This window comes from Falco cherrug, chromosome 2 (genome assembly GCF_023634085.1).
Source record: "Falco cherrug isolate bFalChe1 chromosome 2, bFalChe1.pri, whole genome shotgun sequence".
Lineage (NCBI taxonomy): Eukaryota > Metazoa > Chordata > Aves > Falconiformes > Falconidae > Falco > Falco cherrug.
This window is the reverse complement of record NC_073698.1, coordinates 69,411,745-69,433,314: the sequence shown is the minus strand read 5'-3', so window position 1 is coordinate 69,433,314 and position 21,570 is coordinate 69,411,745. Positions and strand designations below refer to the sequence as shown.

Below are 21,570 nucleotides of genomic sequence, written 5' to 3'. Positions count from 1 at the left end.
GGCATAAATAGGAAACACAGGCTGTTTCCTATAACCTTTATTGGATACAAAGCGGGGCTTTTAGTGGGAGAGCTTGAATTTTGTTGAAAGGAGATGGTGCGGGAAAGAAGATGAAAAAAATTGTCAGCCTTGGCTTAAGAAGATGTGCCAGAGGAAAGTGGACAGCAGAGAACAAGCTGTAACAAGAACTTGTAAGAGCAAGGTTAGAAAAGGGAGAAATTGCACCAAGGAAACTTACGAAACACCATTAATGCACACCTGAGAGGTGAGTGCTCAATGCCCATGTGCAGAAAAGAGCAAGCATTGTTAAGACTGACATTTATCTGCCATGGTGAAAGCAAAGCTGACAGTAATGAGAAGACGAAGGAAAGATAAAAGGTGCTTGGCTAGACTTTTCTCCCCAGAGAAAACTGAGGCCGTACCAAGGCAGACGTGAGTCTCAATTCCCAGAAATATTTTGAGATAAATTAACTTGGTTCAGGAATACTGGAAAAAAGAAAAAAAGAAGAAAAAAAAAAGCATGGATGTTCAGATCAGATAGAAATTATAATGGCTGTCAGCAAAAGATCAGTTACTCTGGCTAATGCTGTACTACAGATTCAAAAATACTCTAACTGCAGTTTCCACGCTGAAATTTGGTTTATTTGCATTTCTTCTCAGTAGGCATTTTGTTAACAACGTTCATTGTCTTTAGAAATCAAAATACATTGCAAATTGCAATACACATCCAGAAACGAGACAGGTTGCATTTTGTCCACTGAACTGATGAAAAGTTCATCAGAAACAGAGCATTCTTTGGTTAAATAAGAACAGCAGTTCAAACTAGCTGTGCTTAAATGCTGTACATGCATTAGGTTTGCACAAATTAGCAAAAAGAAGTGAGAACCCAAGCTTAGAACTTTCTCTTCCTTTTTTCAGCAAGTATACAAACATGACTAAATGCATCTCTTAAATATTGCAAAACCACAGTTAAAGTTTTAAATAATACATGTTGCACAACAAGCTTTTTGGGGGAAGCTACAGAAATAATGAAAATATAGAACACGTGGAAATGAACTACACATCAGGTAGTTGAAATGCTTAATAAACTCATAAGGGCTTATCAAGACTTTTAATAAATATGCTTATTTGATCTAATAATTAAAGCACAACAAATAAACAGGATTTTTGCTATTCACGTGAACTGAAGGAAGATCAGACGCTTTACAATCTGAAGAACTATGATTTTACCATGGCATCTCAACACTTTTTGGGTTAAAAGCTTCAAGAAACATCACTTACCGCATGATGACCAATCACTTGAGACATTTGCCAGTTTAAAGAAACATTGGAACTAGTATATAATAATGTAAAGCCCAATTAAGCAAAATATCATCTCCTCCCCTTTTTCTGGTCCAGAAAATTCCATTCAAAACCTGCAGGTCATATCTTTGATTAATTTCTACAGACCTTCAAGGGCTTTTACGGTAGCTATTCCTTGGGAGAAGGAAGCATGAAAGGAGAACAGGTAATTTAAGAAGGCATTTCTTCCTGAAGCCCATTTTGTCACTTTACATTTCATGTTTTGAGTTTCTGTCAAGAGCCTCACAGCCAGTCTGTATAGAAAAGCTTCTTGATGAATGTGTCAATTTACAATACAGAAGCTACGCCAATTAATCTAGGTGTGCAGATAGACGGCCTATAGCAAGTAAGGTATTGTAAATTCAAAACCCTTCTTAGTGCACAATAGCTTCTTAAACAGTTTAAAGCTCTACTGAACATTGCTGATAAAATCCCTTACCACTTAAAGGCAAGAGTGTTAATAAGTTAACAGGTAGGACATAGGACCATGTCACTGTTACCAGGCTGTCTAAAGATATAAATGAAATTGAAAGTATAGTAACAGCGGCATTTCTAAAATTCTTCCTCTCTTCTTCAGCTTGTTTAAACATTAAGCTTGTACACTGAATTTGCTCGGGGGGGGTGTGGGGGAGAGATAATAGGCAGTTCAGGTTTCTCTGGGAAAAGTAGTGAAGTGGGATAATGAAACATGTAATTAAAGTTGCACAGAAATGTTAGACCTGTCGAGATTCCCCTACAGGGTCTAATACTCTGCCTGTTGAACTCAGATTTAAAAGCCCCATTAATGATAATGGCCAAAGTATCAAATTCATAGTGGACAAAGATCTCCATGGCAAAATTATATTAATCAAGGAGGATTTCACTTGATGGCATTCTATAAATCTGTACAGGACAGACCGTTTTGCTTCAGTACTACACAGTGCAAGATTCGGGGGCAAACTCAAATGGGAAAATGGTGCTCATCTGCCAAGGAAAAAAAAAAAAAGAAATAGATTCAGGCAGGACACTTCCTTCTTTTGCATAATTACCTCTGCAAAAGATCTGCACTGCTAGCAGAGTCTCTGGCAATGAGACAAAAAAAAAAAAATGCTTAGTGAGTGTCTAAACGAAGTTCTTCCCCATGCATTTGTCTTCAGTTCTTAGAGAATATCAGGAACAACAGTGATGGTCAGAGCCTTGCACTTGACCAAGGGCTAAGCAGCCCCTGGTAGTTAAACTAGCACGATGCTCAGCTCCACTCCGGGAGTGGCTCCCTCTCTCCATGCCTGAACCAAAATAAGCTCAGCTACACTTAACTGGTTTCCAGCTGGTCATAGCTCACGCAGCTGCCTCTGAGCTCTGCCCAGGGATTAACCTGTGCAAGCTCAGGTCACTCGCTTGGGGAGGGTCCTGCAGGCTGCCACCCAGAGCTCAGGTGCTCTCCCAGGGATGCTGGAAGACCTTCCCCACAGGCACAGAAACCTCTTTCTTAATGTAACAGGGAGAACAGCCGTCTAATTTGCAAACTGTGTAATGACTTGGCTGGTTAGCCATGGGAACTTTCTTACTGCAATAACCGTAAGAACTGCAGAATAAGGTTACCAGGACATCTAGAGAAAGGGCTGAAGGTGAAAAAAACACCTTTGAACTCTTTTGGTATTATCACGTGATGCCTATTCATAATGTGTTTGCAACAATGTTTGCACTTTCCACACTAGGAAGATCAGTTTTTCATGGCCTGAAATGTCTAACTATCTTTATTTAGGCTTCTTTAAAACACAAATGCATCAACAAGCCCTTTAAAACTTGGTGTGGAAACAGAGTTAAGGGACTGGCTCTACCCCTACATGAGTTAGTGATAGTATACAAAAATGAGTTACACAAATGAGTTAAAAATAAAGCGGTGGCTGGAGAAGGGGTGCAAAAAAAATCAGGACTACAGGCTATTAAAAGTACTTTTCCTGTCTGATAAGAACAACAGGCTAGCTGAGAACACTTACTTAATTATTCTTATGAGAATGTTTATACTTGTATTAGGATAATCCTTGTGGGGCTGATTTGGTTTTGGCCCTTAACATGTTTAACCAGCTTGGTGCCAGCAAGAGACAAGTTATATTGGAGCCATGTTGTTTGAGCTGCTTGCATTTTTTCTACTAAAAAAGAAAATTTCTACTCAATTTCCAGGTGAAATATCAAATTACCTAATTTGAGAAAAGCACATGTAGAAATTATAAGTTACCAAATGAGGACAGCTTTAGCAAAGTATTTTTTTAAAACTTAAATACCTATATTTGCAGCTATTAAGTTTCTCTTAGAGTACTTCCAAATCAAGGGAGACCAAGCTGCAGTAATACCTCTACAATGCATAGGGGGTTCTGAGTAGGCAATTTGCTTTTTCTGTTAATCAGAACATTATATTTAGCACTTACTGTAGTCTCCCTGTGGGTGCACAGCAACAAAAGTCAAAACAAACAGATACAAAGCATTTTTAAGCACCATTTAAGATGATGCAATGCCTATTTGAAATGACAAGTTTGTACATTGCAGGGTAGGGCTAGTATCCACTTCTCCTTTATAATTTGAAAGTCTGTGTTGGTTTATTTTCACTCTGCTCCATATGAGACAGGGCTATTTTGAAGCCGGGGGGTGGTGGGGGGGTGGGGGGCAGGAAATCACTGTAAATTGACCATCCAGCATGAAATTTTAAAAGTGTTTGGAAAGGAAACTTAGAACTCTATATCAAAGTCCATTCAATCCTTTACTTGGAACAGCTTTTAAATACTCTTCTACTGCAATGGCAGAAACTTCTCCATACCAGCTTTGAAGCCAGATGTGCTCAATGTTCATTTTCATGAAGAACCACTCATAGCTACGAGGCCACTTTCTTACCACTGGGTGCCTGGAAGGACAAAGAAAAGAAAAACATTTAAAAGAAGTGCCAAAGCATATGCAGTCTGCTTTTTTCCTTCAGCCTAGTCTGCTCAGCCAGAGTGAAACCTGAGATCTGAGAACCACCACCATTCACCTTTTTGCCCTCCCTTGCAGTGAGGTTTTTGATCTTCCACACCCCAGTCTGGTGAGAACTGCAAACAAAGGCAGCCAGCGAACATCAGCTTCCCTTACTGCAGAACCTCATCTCTGAAGGCAGATGTTGTTTAGTCTCTAAGGAAGTGAAAAACAGTTAAGAGGAGAATCTCTGAACATGTGTCAGGGTTGTCCTTTTGTCTGTTCAAAGGCAACAGTGCTCTGAAAATACTACATCTTTGGTAGTAGTTGCTGTGATATGGCAAGAGAGCTAATAAAACTGGCTAGCAGGCACAGCACAGCTTCTTCAAGCTGTCGCCTGCTAGAGCCTTCTCGTCCTGTATCTCTGTCTCATTTCTTGGGCCTGCCCTTAGAGCTAGCTCAAAGAGATCCTCCCTGCCAGCAATACTGGGTGCAGACATTTGGTCCCTAAGCCCCAGCGAGTACATCTGCAGAGGATGCTGGGGATGCTTGGCAGCAGTGCACGGAGCGGCTACAACCGCTCGAGTCGCAGTGTTCACAGGAGCAGGGGGGGAAGCAGTGCGAGTCCAGGCAGGGTTGACCCAGTGCAAAGGACCCTGCAAAAGAGATGGTCTGGCAACCTTTGGGTTGAGCTAAGGTTTCCCACCATTTTCTGAGTTGCTCCTTTGAGCACCCATGACTGTGGCATTGGGAAGTGGCTCCAGCTGCTGCCAGCATTGTATGGGGTGAGCCCCGTCAGCCCTCACTGTGTCATTCTGGCTTTTGCTCTCTGACAGTGGAGCATCTGCTGCCGAGGCGCTGGTGGACTCTGGCTCACATGGAAATCTGGTTTCTGCAGCCTGCATCAAAAAGGCTTGTGCGCCAATATAGCCCCTGTCTGTCCACGGTCCCATTTTTGCCATTGAGGGGACACTCGCTGACAGAGTCCCACCCTAACCCCTTCCAGCAGGCCAGAAAGGATATTGCCTTAGGGCTGTTTTGGATCCTAGCTTATCCCGGTTTCCCAGCAGTATTTGACTGACCAGGCAGGGTGTGCTTGAGGATCAACCCTGGCAGCCTGTGTGGGAGGTGGGTGCCCCAGCTCGGGTTCGGAGCCACTGGAGGGCATGGGGGCACACCCTGGGAGTGTGTGTCTGTGTGGGGGTTGTGCTTGCATCTGTTCAAAGGAGACTGTCTGGTAAGTAGTATGGCTTTGGTAGCAGTTGTCGTGGTAGGAGAGGCAACAGAACCCGTAAGCCCCATCCTGCAAATAGGTGTAAGCCCAAAGGCAGCAGAGCTCTCTGTTCTGTCTCTGAGTAGGGGGCTGTAGCTGAGAACACAATCTGTCCCAAGATGCGGAAGAATCATTAAAAGTAACAAATACACCCTGGATTTATGGAATCTCTCCTTGGAGCCAGGTGAAATATTTTCATAATCCCTGGATTATAGACCACGTGCCTTACTGGAATCCAACAGTGACTAACTGCATTTCCGTATTTTGTTAACTCAAGAGTTAAAAGGAGGTTGCACAGCTCGCCCTGTCGTTCCAAGCTGCACAGGAGCCAACATACTTTGTGGCCCCAAAGTAAAGATAATGTTTGTTACTTCTCAGATTCTCCATACCAAAGGGCCACATACGTATATTTGTCTCAGACCTGCGGGTTGCACTCTACTGTGTGCCTGTTCCATACAGACCTGGAAAACATTGCTTGCTTGGCAAATTCTGCTTCCTCCGGAGGCACCGTGACCATCTGTCCCATGAGAGTCAGCCTGGCGCACCTTGGATCCTCCGGATCAATTACGTTTTTTCTGTGCACAGAGAAAAATGCTTATGTGTAATAGTTTGGTTTCTTTTTTAAAGGTTTTTTGAGAAATATGAACTCCTGCTCACATATAAAAAGCTGTGATATTTTGTCAAGCCTTGCAGGTCTTTTCTACGCCCAGCTGAAACCTTCGGCGGGGCGGGGGGGCTTGGAAGGAATACTTGCCTGAAACACAGCTCTGCTGTAGGTATTTGCTTGATCTTAATTTATGCGCTCAAGAACTGGATTAATATATGTTAAGATTCTAAAAAATGCGAAAATGGCTGTTTTCCCAGAATTCAGGATTCTGAAAAAAACTAGTGAGATGGTTAGTCTGTCCCTATGCCTACAAAGTAAGTGCATGTACATGTATTTGTGTGTAAAACATAAAGTCTCTTCCTTGTGCCTATCCTAGAAACTCAGTCCTCATTCATTTTTGCCCATTTTTCAACTGCTTTACATCAGAGAGACAAGTAATACCTATTAGAAAAACAACTCTCTTCATCCTTCAGACCGAGATAGGAAAGCTACTTGTTGCTTTTTGGTTCTTTCTATTCAGTAATAATATGTAACTCCCATTAGCAGTTGTGGGGCAATTGCTGACTCTGGCATATACAATATAAGGATATAAATCATAAGTAAATTGACTAGTTGTAAAAAAACGTTGTAGGAAATGACTACAGAGGCCTGATCCTGGCAAGTGCTGAGCAGCCCCAAGTCCCATGGCCAGTGCTTTGAGACTGCTCAGCATCTCAGAGGACTGCCTGCCTGCATAAGAACATAAGCCTGAAAACCTACATTAGGAAACTAAGACCGTATTTCTTGTCCGTGTTTTAATTGGAAGCAGCAAATCACAGTAAATTACATCTCATCTGTGTGCGATTTTACTTAAAGATCCTGGCTTGAGCCCTTTAGCCTTAACTGTGTGCAATATGCATTGTTAGGTGGTTTTTTTTTTCTTTGGTTATAATTCTCAGTATGTGTCTACTGCATGCAGGAAACATATGGACATCCTCCTGCAGCTAATTTAACACCTGCAGATTCCACACAGATGGTTATGAAAGGCTGTGTAGCTCACTGGATAAAGTATCTGCTTTTCTAGATAGGGCCATGAACAGAGATATGCAAGGAAGCATAGCGGGCTGGTTGATACTCATCTATACCCAGTAAGCACTTGGCACTGTTAGTCGAAGCTCCAAAGAGCTGTTTACAGTCACATCGTCTCTGGGATGTTTTTTCAGCATCCTGTTCAGTCTGGAGCAGCAGGTGTCTGAAGTGGGTGTTCAGCGTAACGACCTCTGGACAAACTCCACTCATACTCTTCTTCCTCTACCACACTTTCTGCATGGGAGGAAGAGCAGCTGCCAAAGATCAAGGTCAAACTTTCTGTTCACATGAATATATAATGGTCTAATTTTCTCTAGTACATTTTTTTTATCGTGGAGTAATAAATGAATGGTGTTCTGAGTACCTGAAAATCTGCATTCCCAACCTTGGCATTGGGTTATTTCTATCAGTGATTATTCAGAGTACAAACTCGTCTATGTGATCACCTTGGCGTGCTGTAGATCCTCAACGCTAACTCCTACTGCATGCTGAAGGTGCGGTTTCACAGCTGGCTTACAGTGGCCAGAAAGCATCCTGTCCCTAAACAACACAAGTCCATGCCCAGGGACACCGGTTCAGTATCCATGATCCAATAACATGCTCACCCACCAAAACATGAATAAATATAGGTGAATACAGTGTATACAGCTATAGAAGAGCTGAATCCTATAGACAGAGGAGCTGAATCCCACGTACAAAGGGTGTCAGCCGAGGACCTGCATGTCCAGCAGCCAGGGCAGTGCAGATTCACGCTCTTGCAACTGTTGGCCCTGGCGAACAGAGTCTTTAAGTCCATCTGAAGTGATCTCCGGATCTATTGTTCTTTTGTGCTTAATACTGCATCAACACCCTTTATGCACGTTTAGATATTTAACTCGACGATTCTTAAAAATACAGAAGGGAAGGGACTTCTCACTAGCAAAATGTCCGTTCAGAAGATTACTTTAATATCTGTCTATATGAAACTACTTCCTCCGCAGGCTAACAGTGTTGTAAAACAACTGAAGAGCGAGGAAAAGCATGAGTATTTGCAAGTGCCTTTGCTGGGTATAGGTCCTAGGTAAGATGTTAGTTACTTTCAGAAGGAATTAGAAAAGGATTGTTATTGAAGGATTTTCACTGAGTGGATCAAGGTGATAGATTTGGGCATGATCAGGCACAGTGAGAGGTTTTTGTCTAGCACCTTCTCAAATGACAATTATTTGATCTTTTTGTGCAAGTACATGTTTATTCTAAAAGTGTACTCGTTGATTCTGAGTAGGCAATAGATCTGACGTTGCTGTGGTTAAGCAGTGAATCCCGCCTGCCTTTGCCAAGATGGTTTTGCTTGATAGGACTAGAGTCAGATGTGACTCTACCCTGATTTACAGGAAAAACTGCTCTCCACATATTTGGCTGACAACAAACCCCACAGTCTGTACATCCATATCTGGAATGGTTTTATTTCTGGTTTTTCCCCTGGCTCCTTCTTCAGTTTGCAGTTTTCTCTATGTTCTTGCCAGTCAGGGTGTTACAGATTGACGCACACAATATTGTCTTCCCAGTAAAAGTTACCCAAACTGAATTTTGCACATTGGAATAATGTTCTGGAGGGTCAGTTTGTTTTTCTGGGAAATGAGGCAAACAAATTTTTTGTAGAGATTATGTTAGATGAAGTTTTGGAAGAGCTGAACAGGACAATGATACATTTGAGTTCAGTACACTGTGTTACTACTTGGTTGGCTTTGCTTTGAGTGCTGCCTCTTATCATACGTTTTCTGTTTCAGAATAGGAACCTTGTATTCTAATCTTACATTAGCATTAGTATTTTCTTTATCAAAGGAGCCCTTCATATTCTGCGGTAAATCTGTTTCTGCATCATTTTTGGCATAGTACTTCCCTACTGATGTGTGATTACTGTTGTATTTTTTAAACCATCAAAACCCACTAAACTTGCAGCTATCACTTCTAACTCCATTGTGAACAGGTCTTGAATTTTCAGTGCCATTACCAGTGCAACTAATGTAAATGCAGGCTTTGCTTCCTAGGAGTAAAAAGAGCGAGCCAGGGATATCTCTCATATTTTTACATAAGATAATAAAGGGATAACAAGGATAAATAGGTATATTTACTAAAATATTCCTCCCTCACATCTGTAGAGGTCTAGTAATACATTCACTAGTCACTTCTTGCTTCTGTGTAACTAAACACATATTCAGCTCTCAGTCCTTGGGTGCTTTTTATCTTTGCTTGCACAAAACCAAGTAGGTGCGGAGGAGCAACTTTCTGTAATATTTGTGCACTACTGACTGGGGGCAAGGGGGAGGCAGAGCCAGGGGGAGAGATGGCAAGCCAGTGACACTGTCTCTCTGTCGAGGAAACCTGAGGTGGCTTCTCAGGCTTGTTGTTCCCAGAATCAGGTCCTCTGCCTCTCTGCAGAGGATTTCACAAAGGCTATGATGAAGTATGAACTGAGGGGAAAAGAAAGCAGGGGACTGTGGAAGGAGACCAAGCAATAGGGAACATTTATTTTTTATGCTTATTTAAAATACATACACCTTGTTGCAGAAATTGAGGGAAGCCAGATTAAAATGGAAGAAGACTCAGTTTATGCATTTTATAAGAACACAGTGCATAACGAGAGCTCATCTTAATTATTCATCTGATTTGTGAAGAGAGAAGAATTGATTGTCTCTGTTCCTCTGCTTATGGTGAGCAAACTAGGTACGCAGAGTTTGACCCAGACCGGGCAGCTGTCTTTTCCAAGCAAGTGAGATGACAGCGTGAACTTCATTCACTTACAAAGGTGCCAGCTTTACTGAGCTTAAGGAGAAAACTGTGTCCCAGTGAAACACGTTTCCCAACAGAGATGCAACGCCATGAAGCACGCTGCTGATGAACACGTCCCAAATGATTTTACTGCTTACCACTTCTGCGCTTTCTGGGTCATGGTTCAAGAGTGGTTCAGAGTTAAGAGTGCCACCTACTCATTAAATTGTTTACTACACTAGCCATCTCTTGGATCTTAATTAGAAGGTTCCTATCCAACAACTAGCCAAATCCAGATCTGATGAACCCATGGTTCAGGCTGATGCAGTTATATCGGCACACAAGGTGATGATACTGGGACTTTGTTAGGATTCCCTTTCACAGCTGAGATCTCTGCTTTGACTGACGATGCTCTGTCTCCTGCTTTCTGACCAAAAGTATCCTTCAGTATTATGTTCATTTTCAGCCTGTGCAGGCCATTAGTGAGGTGAAACAGATCCGGCACAGGTCAGCAGTAAAGGCAGAATAGGAGTTTGGGAGGTACCTGGCAAGGAAAGCCAGGTGTCCCCAAGAAGGAATCAGTAGGAGGAAGGCAGGAGGGTTCAGTAATGCTCCAGGGACTGGGCGAGGAACAGGGGTCTGTGGAGAGGAATCTCTTTTAATTCTTCCCCAGCCTCCTCTTCCCCTGCTTTTACCCCTCTACTTCTTTAGCAGAATAGAAAAAAAGTTGGGAAAGAACTTTCTTTCTCCTATTGCAGAAAAGGAGAGCCAGACAGCGAAGAAGAAAACTTCAGAGATCAGGTTTTCTACATTTTTGTCTACTGCAAAGCATGCAGCTCACATGTGGCGTAAGGGCAATGACTGTCTCCACACATCCTCACCTCTCCTATAGCAGCCCTACAAAGCCAGGCGATTAGGAGGTGGGGACTAGCTGCTGGAACAGCTCATCCCTGTCACCTCCCACGGGCGCAAGGTAGGCACCCTGTCACCCTGCGCCGGTGGGCTCCTCTTTGCCTAGCCCCAAAGTGCGCGTGAGGTTAATATTCAAAGTTATTTTCTAGTATCTACAATACATCATAGGATTTTTTGTCCCCTAAAATCTACAGAAAGGAAGAGAGGAAATGCTGTGTCCTCAGAGAATTACTGTAAAGTGCTTATAATTTTGATTCATAAATGTGATTAATTTTGAAAAGCAAGTTATCTTCCTCATACATTTCATTTGCTCACCGCTAACTACCAGAGTCTCTGAAGCAGAAAGAATGTATTGGTGCTGCTAATCTGTGTGGCATGAACGTCAAACAAAATCTCTGCTGAAAGCAATTTCATAATCTGCAAAGCTGTTGCTGGTCTTCAGCTGGACGCGACTGGGCGGTTCTGCCCTGCCCTGCTTTGATTTTGACAAGACTTTCTTTATCAGCTGTGTTTGAGAGCCAGCAAAGACAGTTAAAAGACATCTTTGCTTTTGCTCTGGGACGAGCAGTCTTCTGTTCTGAATCTGAAGTCAGGCCTGGGAGCTGAAGAGTATTGGTACAGTGGCTATTCTGCATCTAAGAGAGCCTGTTTTCATAGTTCACCTGTTCTCATGGTTTAAATAATTTGATTCGTCCTAGAAGATAATCCTTCCTTAGAATATTTTAATTAGAGTGTGTTAAGTGAAGCCAGTCTGTTTGTCTGTCTTCCCTGACAATAACAACTCATTTCTTTAGCTGAACTGTTTCAGACAGGAAACTTTTACACAGTTTAACCACAGACAATTCACAGGGGAAAAAAAAGAATCACAGCATCAACTATTTCTGTAAACAGAGTCAGAGGAAACACATACTACTTCACTAGAAAGGGATTTGGGGAAGTTGGTCATTTATGAATACAGGAAAAAACCCAGTAATTTAGAGCTATATTGTGTGCACTGGGTCATGATGATAGTAGGTTTCATATTTGACTTTCCAATTTGGTATCTTCCTGATTTTTTTAAATGCAGATTTTTCAGGAACAGCTACTGACATAACCCTTTGCATATGACTAAAAAGGGCCAACATAAATACAAGAACCAGAAATGGGTCTGTGCCACAAAACCAGGAGGTGGATCTCAAAAACTGAGGGATGTCTGAATTCAGCCTTTGTTTTCTGCATGCATCATTTCTCTTTGTGTGAAGGTGCAGTACCAAATTTCTTTGTTATATTCATCCTCATACGGCGACTCTGCAAACCCAGGGGTAGCTATATATTGGATGGTCAACTGACATCTCAAAGGCTGCCACCCATGGCAGGCTTATCTCCTCTCCAGATTGCTCAGGAATGAAGTTGCCAGTTTATGCACGCTGCTGATCCACCGCGCAGCAGGGACCCTAACCCACCGAATTACTCTCCTCCTCCTGTGGCCTGGTGGTATCCAGAAGCACTGGAGATGCTCAGCGCTTCCTGTCAGCCTTTTCAATGTAGAGTTTAGGAAACCTCTGGGGCCAGCTTTTATCCACTGAAGATGTCTGCCCAGTTGTGCCAATCTGCTACCTCAAGCAGCAGATGAGCATGGTGGGTAAAATGGCTCGGATGGAGCCACCCCTGATGCAGGTCATAAACCAGGAGAAGAATCTGAGTCCCTCAAAATCACTCGCAGCCTGCAGTGTGGATTTGCAACACGGTCCTCCAAACTAAGAGCAAAGGAAAACCAACGGCAGACTGCTCCCAAAGCTCGTTCCTTTTCTTTTTTCCTTGTGTGAAAACCTCTTTTCTAAGAAACCTGCAGTTGGTCCCTATGAATGTGCTGAACCCGATGTCAAGGAGGTGACACAAGTTTAAAATTAATTGCCTGTTTTCCAGACTGCAGCTGTAATGAGGCAGGCCTAGGAGCTTACTTGGAAAGAGGTATCCTCTGAGCAGCCTGTGTGTTGGGAAATGCATTTAGAACAATAGCTGCTTTATTCTTTAACATCGAGCTGGGTCTTGCTCCCTCTGAAAGCTGTAAGAATGGGACTCAATCTTTTCAGCTCATCTGTGGCACAGACATACCATCTTAGTCTATTTATAGCCCTAAACCATTTAATTTTTCTTGCCTCTATTATCCGTTTATCAGCCTTCAGATAGGATGCAATGTAGTTGCTAACAAATGCTTTCTCTAGCCTGGCCATCAGAGAGCCTTCTCAGAGAAGTGCAGCCCGGTTCCCTCAGGGAAATGGCAATCTCTAGGTCAGAGATGAGGAATCCAGACTGTAGCTGCAACTTTATCATGTCGTGCAATTAGTGCCTATTTGGATGCATGGCGGCTCTCTTTCTTTCATTATTAAATGTTGTTTCTCTTACTAGTTTAGGCTTTTCCATTTTGCTCTTAAGCTGATTAAATTTTAAGGCTGGAGCATCAAAAAGGCCACTCGGTTCCTCACATCCCTGAAAATGAAAATATTTATTATCAGAGTTTGGAAATTGAGTCTGTTCTGAAACAAAAATGAAATTCGCTACAAAATAAATTTAATGTCAAATTGATGTACAGGCACACAAGTCACTTGAAACTCATTAGATACAAGAAGACTATTGAAATGTCAGCTATATTTTCTTTCTAAAGGCCAGAGATTTCTTTTGCGTGCAATAGGTCAGAGGCATTTTTCAGGAGAGTGTCAAATACTCGCAGGAGCATTGACTACAGGCATCGACCAGCTTTCACATTTATTTTAGTTCTTGCAACCCAGAGTAGGTTAATAATGAAATTCTAATAAAATCCCACATGAAAACAAACTACAAATACACTGCTGGCATACGAGGACATGAACTTTCTCATGTAGAACATTATTCATTTAGCTATTTTGTGTCATTATTCTAAAGCCAAAACAATTAATGATGCTCTTGACCAAGAGAACTTCTGGTATTTAAACCATCTATAAATGACACTTCCCTTTGTGAAGAAAACTTCACAGATACTTTTTTAATACTAGCAGAACCTGAGGTCTCTCTGAGTAAAACGTCTTGCCTGTCATACAAAGAAGAGGAAGAAAATTGCTATACAAAACCTGAGCCACCACACAAAGCTCTGCACTAAGGATGCTATGTGCTGTTTGCACGGCACAGCCTAGCTATCTCAGCAGGTAGAGCACACCCCGAAGGGATGCCTGGGCTGCCAGTGGCAGAGGTAGCAAGCTGGCTGTGTTGCCAGTGGTGGACCCAGTACTGCAGGCAGTGCTGGGGATGGGTCACCCCAAGCACTGACAGCAGGGCCCAGACACGCTGCTTGTTTTCTTCACTGTGGTGGTGCCCACAGAAGCCCTTTCTGTAGGGTAGCAGTAGGGTGGTATGCAGGGCTGCAGTTTAAGATCTTGCCAGTTTCAAATGTAAAAATCACTCACAGGTTGCTAATATAAAATGTAAATTCATTTCTGACCCTGGTTACAGGGGGAAGGGAAAGAAAAAAGTTAGAAGTCCCAGTGCCCACATGCTTCCTGGCTGGAGACAGCCCCAAGGCTTGCTCACATTTTCCCAGCTATCATCAAAAACACAAACTGCAGCTCAACAAATGTCCCAGTTCTTCATTCTTTGTATGCTTGTTCTTTGCACTAATGCCAGCAAACATCTGTTCCAGATGAGAACTCCAGAAATAATGAAAAACAAACTCAATGTAAGAACAGCATAAATAATGGAAGGAGCACTGATCATACTCTGAATCTGTATGTTCAGTAGTAAGCTCAATATTTAGAGTGTGGTTTCATGCTAAAATGAGGATGTCCTATTTTCCTCCACCTTCTCCTTTCCCCTCTCCTTTGCACTCCTCTGGCTCTTGGGGTGCTGATTCAAGTTACTAACCCAGTAGAAATCTCATCCAGGAAAGAAAGGGAAAAAAAAAAAAAAAGAAAGAGACGAGGTTTCTGCTGGGTTACTGAGCTAAAATAGACCCACCATATGGTCAGCTGAAAGAAGGGGATGGGATTACATGCCCAGGAGCAGCAGCAGCCAAGAAAGGAAGAGGGACTGGAAGAAAACCTTATTCTCATCTCTGGGTTCATTTTCTTCAGCTTTATGTTTCAACTCAGGGTTGGGCAAAGCCCAGAATTGATATGAGAAGGGGGGCTGGGGCCCACACACACTACATGACCGATGTTAAGGAGGGAGAGTAGGGATAAGGCAACTGGTAATTAGTTCAGCCCAAGCTGTCTTGGAAATCCAGGTTTAGCTCCTCAGCAGTGCCCAGAGAGCTTTTCTTACCAGAGAGTGTGGTCTCAGGCTGCGGAGGGGACTAGAGAGTTGGGTGGCAGAATCCAGGTTGCCCTGGCTGCAAGGCAAACAGCAGCAAATATCTGGCACATGGAACAAAAGGGTAGTGGTTTGGAAATTAATAGTTACCTAATAGAAAGACAGCGAATAAATATTCTCGAAGGGTTGTGATGTATATGAATTTCATGTTTCCACAGATCATGCAGCGCTTCTCTTTTGTTGGTGAATTGGCACTTTTCAAACAGGTAAATCGGGCAGTGGCATTGCTAAAATATAAAAGGCAAAGACTTTCAAGAGTGGCTGTTTAAAGTCAGGGATGAAAGACCACACTTAAGTGCCTAAATAGGTGCATAATTTTCAGAATTGCTCAATACCAGCAGTTATCAATAGATGTTCTGATTCTTGAGCATCTGAAAACAGGGCATTGGGTAGGTGCTAGGACATAGGCCAACATAAATTTTTAAGTACTTGGTCTAGATATTCAGCTTACTATTTGATGGAATGAAAAAGTTTAGAAAGCAAGAATAAGCTCCATTAGCCTGTTACAAAAGAACTGATACATTTATTTATTAAATGATCAATACAAATTATTTAATGATAGAATTCTAAGGAGCAAGCGGAACCATTGTGGTGTTAACTTCACCACTCTGTTGACCTTCTCAAGCATTCAAAGCTGAACTACCTTAACAAAAGTTGCGATAAAAGGTTCCTATTAAGTGTTAGACATTGTGAGAGGAAGCCAAGATTTCCATTCCTTGGGAATGGGATGTCAGCCTGAAATCCCTTGTACTGCTTTCTTTCATGAAAAACGTGAAAATGAAAACCATTTCATTTTCCCACCATATAACTCTTAAGAAAACAGCATATTCTGGAGATAAATACAGATGAGTGTAACAGTAATGTGCCTTATATTTGCCACTTGCTGCTTTTTCCAGCATTGTTCACAGCTAGCAGGCTTGAGAGGCGGGATGATACCCGAGGCAATCCCCAGCTGAGGGAATCAGGGACCCAGTTCTTAAGATAAACCTTTCCTCCCCCAAAGAGGAACTTAAATTGGGTTAAAAACTTTCAGTGCCATTTCTTTCTGAAGCAGCCTGTAATTTCCAGTTCTTCTCCCTCTCTCCTTGGATATCAGCTAAGATCTGCTTTGGTAATGGAGTCCTGTCTGACACAGTTTCGGTGTCATGTACCTCGTCACGTAAAGAGGCCTTTGGAAATAACACTTCACATAAGGTTGACCCAGCCAAGTTTGCCACATGTTTAACTGTAAACAAACATATGGCAGAGATACATCTTTTACAAGGAGACAGAATGGAGGGGAAAATTGAAACATCTTTGAGTTTACATACGTACATTTTACATAAAGCTTCAGTGATCTGGAGTTATTCACTGTACATATGATTTGGAAGAAGTCAACTCACTGCTGTCTCTAGAGAGACGAACCTGGGGCTGGCCGTAGATCAGCAAATCTCAGACCCAGCTTCCTTTATACAGGGGATCATTCACGGACTGTTTATGATATACAAGGTGTCAAAAATTTGTGATACCGTATTCGATCATACCCTCTAAAGAGGTGGAAATTAGACTGAGCGGCACGGTCCCGCGTGTATATTGTGAACTGAGAGCCTGAGATCCCCTTTTAGACCCCAGAGAGCTTAAAGCCCTGTCAAGACAATCAGCAGGGCCTCCCTCCAGAGCAAAGGTGTCTGCTTTACCATGACTTGAATAGCCCTCAAAACTCTATGGACTTTATTGACTAGATCACCATGGCCTATAATAGGATCTTGAACACCTAGATTTTATGCAGGCACCTCCAAGAAGAGATTAAATTTAGGTACGTCAATGTGCAAGCTGAAAGCCACTCCAGCTGTTGATGCTACAATGTACTTCAGTGACACTTCTGCTTTTCTGAAGAAGTGCTTTACTGGGGCAACCTACTGCAAAATAAGCCTAAGGAGGGGCAGTGTGGCTGATGGTGACAGCCAAAAATTGGCACTGAAGGGCACTGAAGGACACTGAAGGTGGGAACTCAGCATTTTGTTCTGAGGACCCTGTTCTCACTGGCAAGGGTAGTAGGCAGATAAAAACTCCATTACCTGCAGAAATTTCCATCTGTCTCTGGCAGGGTCAGAGAAGCCATGGGATTCTTCAGGAGATCTGCCACAGTGTTATCCTTCAGCGTCACGTAAAAGAAGGGGATTCCAGTGCTGTTATTGACAGGACCATCGCTGAGAAGTAAACAGTTCCCATAGGGCATACCTTGGATCTGCAAAATCCAATGAAGCAACTGGTTACATCTTTGCACGCAGACACTTTACAACGTCAGGGATTCCCTCAAGGGCTCTAGCAGACAGGACAGCACGGGTTGCCCCCTCTGCTACTGGGAATTTGTGCTCCCACTTTCTGTTGTCATTGCGAGACAGACCTCCTTCTAAATTAGATCCATCATGCTTCTACAAAAACAGATCCTTCCTTTACTTCTTCTTTCCAGTCCTGTCCATGGCACTTCCATGTCCATGACTAGAGAACATTTTCTCTTCCACTGAGCTTAAAGGAACTACCAAATTAAAAATGTTTAACTGCATTAAAATCAATGCCATCAGCGTCAAGAAATGTTTACTCTGAAACAGTGCTGACACCTTTTCTCAAACCCACAAGCCTAATTTAGCCTTGATTCAGCCTGCTTTTTACACTTGCCTCCCCTTTTAGCCTTGATTTGCAATGTGATTGCATCAGTTTGCCAAGAGGAAAGCATTTTAGTCAGAGCTGTGTTTGAAGTCAAACAGGACATCATCCTAGCTGCCTGGGCAGCAACTTCAGCTACGGGGCAAGGGTGTCTCAACCACCAAGCCAGCAGAGCAAACCTTCCTCCCATGTCAGAGGAGGCACCCTGAGGAGCCAAGATCCCTCCTGTATACTGATCTGTGTACACACAGTGGATACAACACGTGCAAAAATGTCCCTGCCCAGTAGTGACACACATTAATATTCTCCATAGTAATTTATATTCCTACTATGCTTTTCATCCCATTATAAATCGCAATGACAGATACTTAATGAATTACTATTTTTTGATGTCTTCAGATATTTCTTTCCTCATGGTCAATTAGATGTTAAATAGTAAAATCATCAGTCACTACATTAGTTCAATGTAACTGCTAAATCCTTTACAGCAAAATCAAATTAGTATGAACGATTAATAAGAAAACCCTGGATGATGTTATGACCTGGATTGCATGCTTTCTGATGTTTATATGCCTCTAAAATTGTAATGCTTATAGTGCTTGTTAGCATTCCTTAGAAGGAATACTTTAATACTTGTGTATTATTAAGTTACAATGAAAAAAAAAAAATAGTATCTGTCAGGAATATTGCAGGACATGTTTCTGTTGCCTAAAATGCCCGGTCTGTCATGCATGGTTAATATTACAGCGGATTCTCAAAAAGAACTGCAACCACAGGCAGCACAACTCAGCACTCAGAGCAGCAGCACCCCTCCATCTATTCCAAATTTTATTACAAATCAGATTTTCTTCTGTGTCGTAACTGGAGACTATATTATGGCTGTAATTCCACCAAGGGTTTCTGGCGAGAGCATAAAGCAGAAGAGTTAAGAGCATATGATTTAACAGGATTTCCAACAATCTGGTGTAGAATTACAGGCCCTTTGTGTGTGCACATATATTTATTTAATGGTACCTTTTTTTAACCTGTTGCTTTGTATTTCACAGTAAGGTAAACTGCCGCTACCTCAGCCAAGCTTTCTGACGATTAACATGCTTCTGACTTAGTCTATTTTTTTAAAAATTGTGAGTTAGTTACTGCGTGAATACTTTCAAGAGAAAGTTAAAGATTGGGGGGTTTTGTGCTTCTTTCTTTACTTTTGTCTGAATGGCATTCGATGCTGTGTCTCCTTCCAACCTTTCGTTTTACAAAGGGAAATATTTTAAAGCGGAGAACAAACCAATGACCCCAATTCTCCAGGCCAGCCCAGCCATTTCTCTTAACGCTTCCGACAGACAAATCGTTTCAAGCTGGTGCAGCGGGACGGCTGCGGGCCGGGCACATGCACATGTGGTAGCCCAGCAGGTCGCCTCCTCCTCCTCCTCCCTCCCCGCCCCCCCCCGCTGTCAGGGGCAGCCCGGGGGAGGCCGAGGGGGCCGGGGGGGCTGCCCGGTGCCAAGGCTGCTCCGGCCACCACCGCCGCGGCCGCCGTGGCTCCGGCTTCAAAAATTCGGCTTTTCCCGGGCCCCTCTGCTGGGATTTTTTCTAACGTGCCTCCCCGGCTGCACTCCAAACGCGGCTTCTCTTCCCAAAAAAAGAGTTTGCGCTGTTTTCTCCGCGCCCGTGCTGGCTGCTGAGCCGGGCAGCGCTGGCGGCGGATCGGGCCGCAGCGCCGGGCGGCCGCGGGGGCCGGGGCCGGTGCGCCGGTAACGCGTGAGCGCGGCCGTGGCGCCGGGCGCTCCGTACCTTTCCGTGCGCCGCCCGCGTCGCCACGAAGCCCCAGGTGTTGTAGCGGGCGAGGAAGCGGGCGGTCCCGGCGCGGCCCGGCGCCCCGCCGCCCTCCCGTCGGTAGGAGAACATCCTGGAGGGGGCGGCCCCCTGCTCCGGCCGCCGCGCCGCCGGCCCGGAGCCCAGGGCCGCGTCCTCCCGGTAAGCCGAGGCCGGGTAGCTCTGCTTCCAGAGGCCGCCCGCCTCCTCCAGCAGCGCGGGGAGCGCCTCCTCGGTGGAGGAGCTGTGCAGCTCGTCCGCCGCCGCCCCCCCGTCGGGCAGCGGCCAGGACACCGAGCTGACCACCACGTAGCCCCCCGCGCCGCCCCACAGCAGCGCCGGCAGCCAGCACCACGCCGGCAGCCACCGCCCCGCCGACATCTTCTGCGGCAGCGCCCGCGCCGCGCCGCGCCGCTCCGGCAGCACCCTCCCGCGGCCGCCGCGCCCGCAGCCCGCCCCCGGCCGTCCCACACCCCGGCGGCAGCCCCCCGCCCCCGTTCGGCCGGGCGGCAGGGCCCCCTCCCCAGCCCCGTGCGGCTGGGCGAACCGTAGCGCTGGCTCCGCCGCCCACGCCGGCCGGGGACACCCGCGGGCCGGCCACCCGCGGCCTGGGCGGGCGGAGGGCGGAACTCGGCCCGTCTGGGCTCCCGGCCACGGCAGGGCAGAGCCCGGCAGCGCGGCGGGTTCGCCCCGCGGCAGCCCGTCGTTTGCTGGCGACGTGTGGGGCTGCGGGCCCGGCCTGGCCGGGGTCCCCTCCGCCGGGCGGGGGGCTGCGCTCTGCGTGTGCTGCCGCGGCGCCGGGCAGGGAAAGCGGCCGGGCACTGCGGGGCGGGATCTCCGCCCGTACGGAGAGGGAGAGGCCGGGAGGGAGCGAGCCCGCCCGCCGCGGGGAGAGCTTCTGCTGGGCACCGGGGCAGGACCCCGAGCCCCAGGAGGCGGGCGGGCGTCATGGGCTGCGGTGCTGGTGGCATTCCCTTGGGCGTGCAGGTGCACGGAGCTGCTGGGCAATGACACGTTTCCCAGGCGAGGCTTTATAATTCGGCAAAGATCTGAACGTGTATGTGAGTCAATATCAATGGCCCTATTAGTAAAGGCGCTTTTGCATCCTGCGCCTTTTCCGTCCTTGGCAGCTACGCCCCTTCAGTGTGCCTGCGCAAACGTGCAATTCTTGAAAATTATATGCTTGTAAACTTCCACTGCATTCGTGCAAATTATTTAAGGAATACAGGTTTTGATGGGAGACGGGGCGGGATGAATCTCACAGGAGCCTTTGCCGCTGCGGTACATCTAACTGACCTTGCCTTTCCGATAGCTGTGAGGGACAGACCGCGAGGTCGGTCTGCTGTTAACAGCTTCGCCTTAATTGCTGCATGAGAATATGCTGCATATCTAATCTAGAATATAAACTTCTATAAATAGAAGTGGGCTGGGAAATATTGAATGTTTTTAGCTTATGTTTTTTCCTAGACCCCCCTGACTCGTTTTTTATCTTCACCACAAAAACCTGAAGGATAGTGATAATGGGTATAATGGGCCTTAAGGCGCAAATACATTTTTCTGACTATGAAGATACGTCACCAGAGTATGTAATTTTGCTACCAAACTCTTAATCTTCTCAGCAAAATTGAATACGTGACTACCGTTTCCTTTAGCACGTTGCCTTGTCTACATCTGCTGTAATACCACCCTTTTGAATATTGATTCCCACTTCAGTGCTTGAGCTGAGACAGAAGAACGTAGATGCAAGTGGAAAATAAATGAGGATTTCCAAAACCAAAATGAGTGAAAGCTTGCTAAGCTCCTGACAAGTGCTTTTCTCTAGTTCAGGAAATGTCCCTTCTTAAAATAACGAAGCACTTCTCCCTTCTTGAATTAATGATGAGGCCCAGTCAGCTCCCTGCAGACATGCTTTTCAAAAAGATTT

General features: G+C 44.7%; 1 protein-coding gene across 3 annotated transcripts; it reads right to left on the bottom strand.

Annotated features, from left to right (window-relative positions):
- Positions 1 to 620: 620 nt before the first annotated feature.
- On the bottom strand, positions 621 to 21,503 carry CREG2 (cellular repressor of E1A stimulated genes 2). 3 transcript variants are annotated; one of them, XR_008731009.1, is made up of 5 exons: positions 19,626 to 20,748; positions 17,252 to 17,421; positions 15,285 to 15,421; positions 13,260 to 13,343; positions 6,000 to 6,114 (listed from the first exon to the last, which is right to left on the bottom strand). XR_008731009.1 is itself a non-coding variant. In XM_055702813.1 (4 exons), exons 1-4 carry the CDS (start codon positions 20,025 to 20,027, stop codon positions 4,060 to 4,062), a joined length of 846 nt encoding a protein of 281 aa, XP_055558788.1. In that variant the 5' UTR covers positions 20,028 to 21,503; the 3' UTR covers positions 621 to 4,059. The 3 variants fall into 3 exon arrangements, 2 of the variants coding, with proteins under 2 accessions (XP_055558788.1, XP_055558786.1); XM_055702813.1 differs by lacking the exons at positions 13,260 to 13,343; positions 15,285 to 15,421 and adding an exon at positions 621 to 4,219 and having other exon boundaries at positions 6,001 to 6,114; positions 19,626 to 21,503; XM_055702811.1 differs by lacking the exon at positions 6,000 to 6,114 and having other exon boundaries at positions 9,700 to 13,343.
- Positions 21,504 to 21,570: the final 67 nt, after the last annotated feature.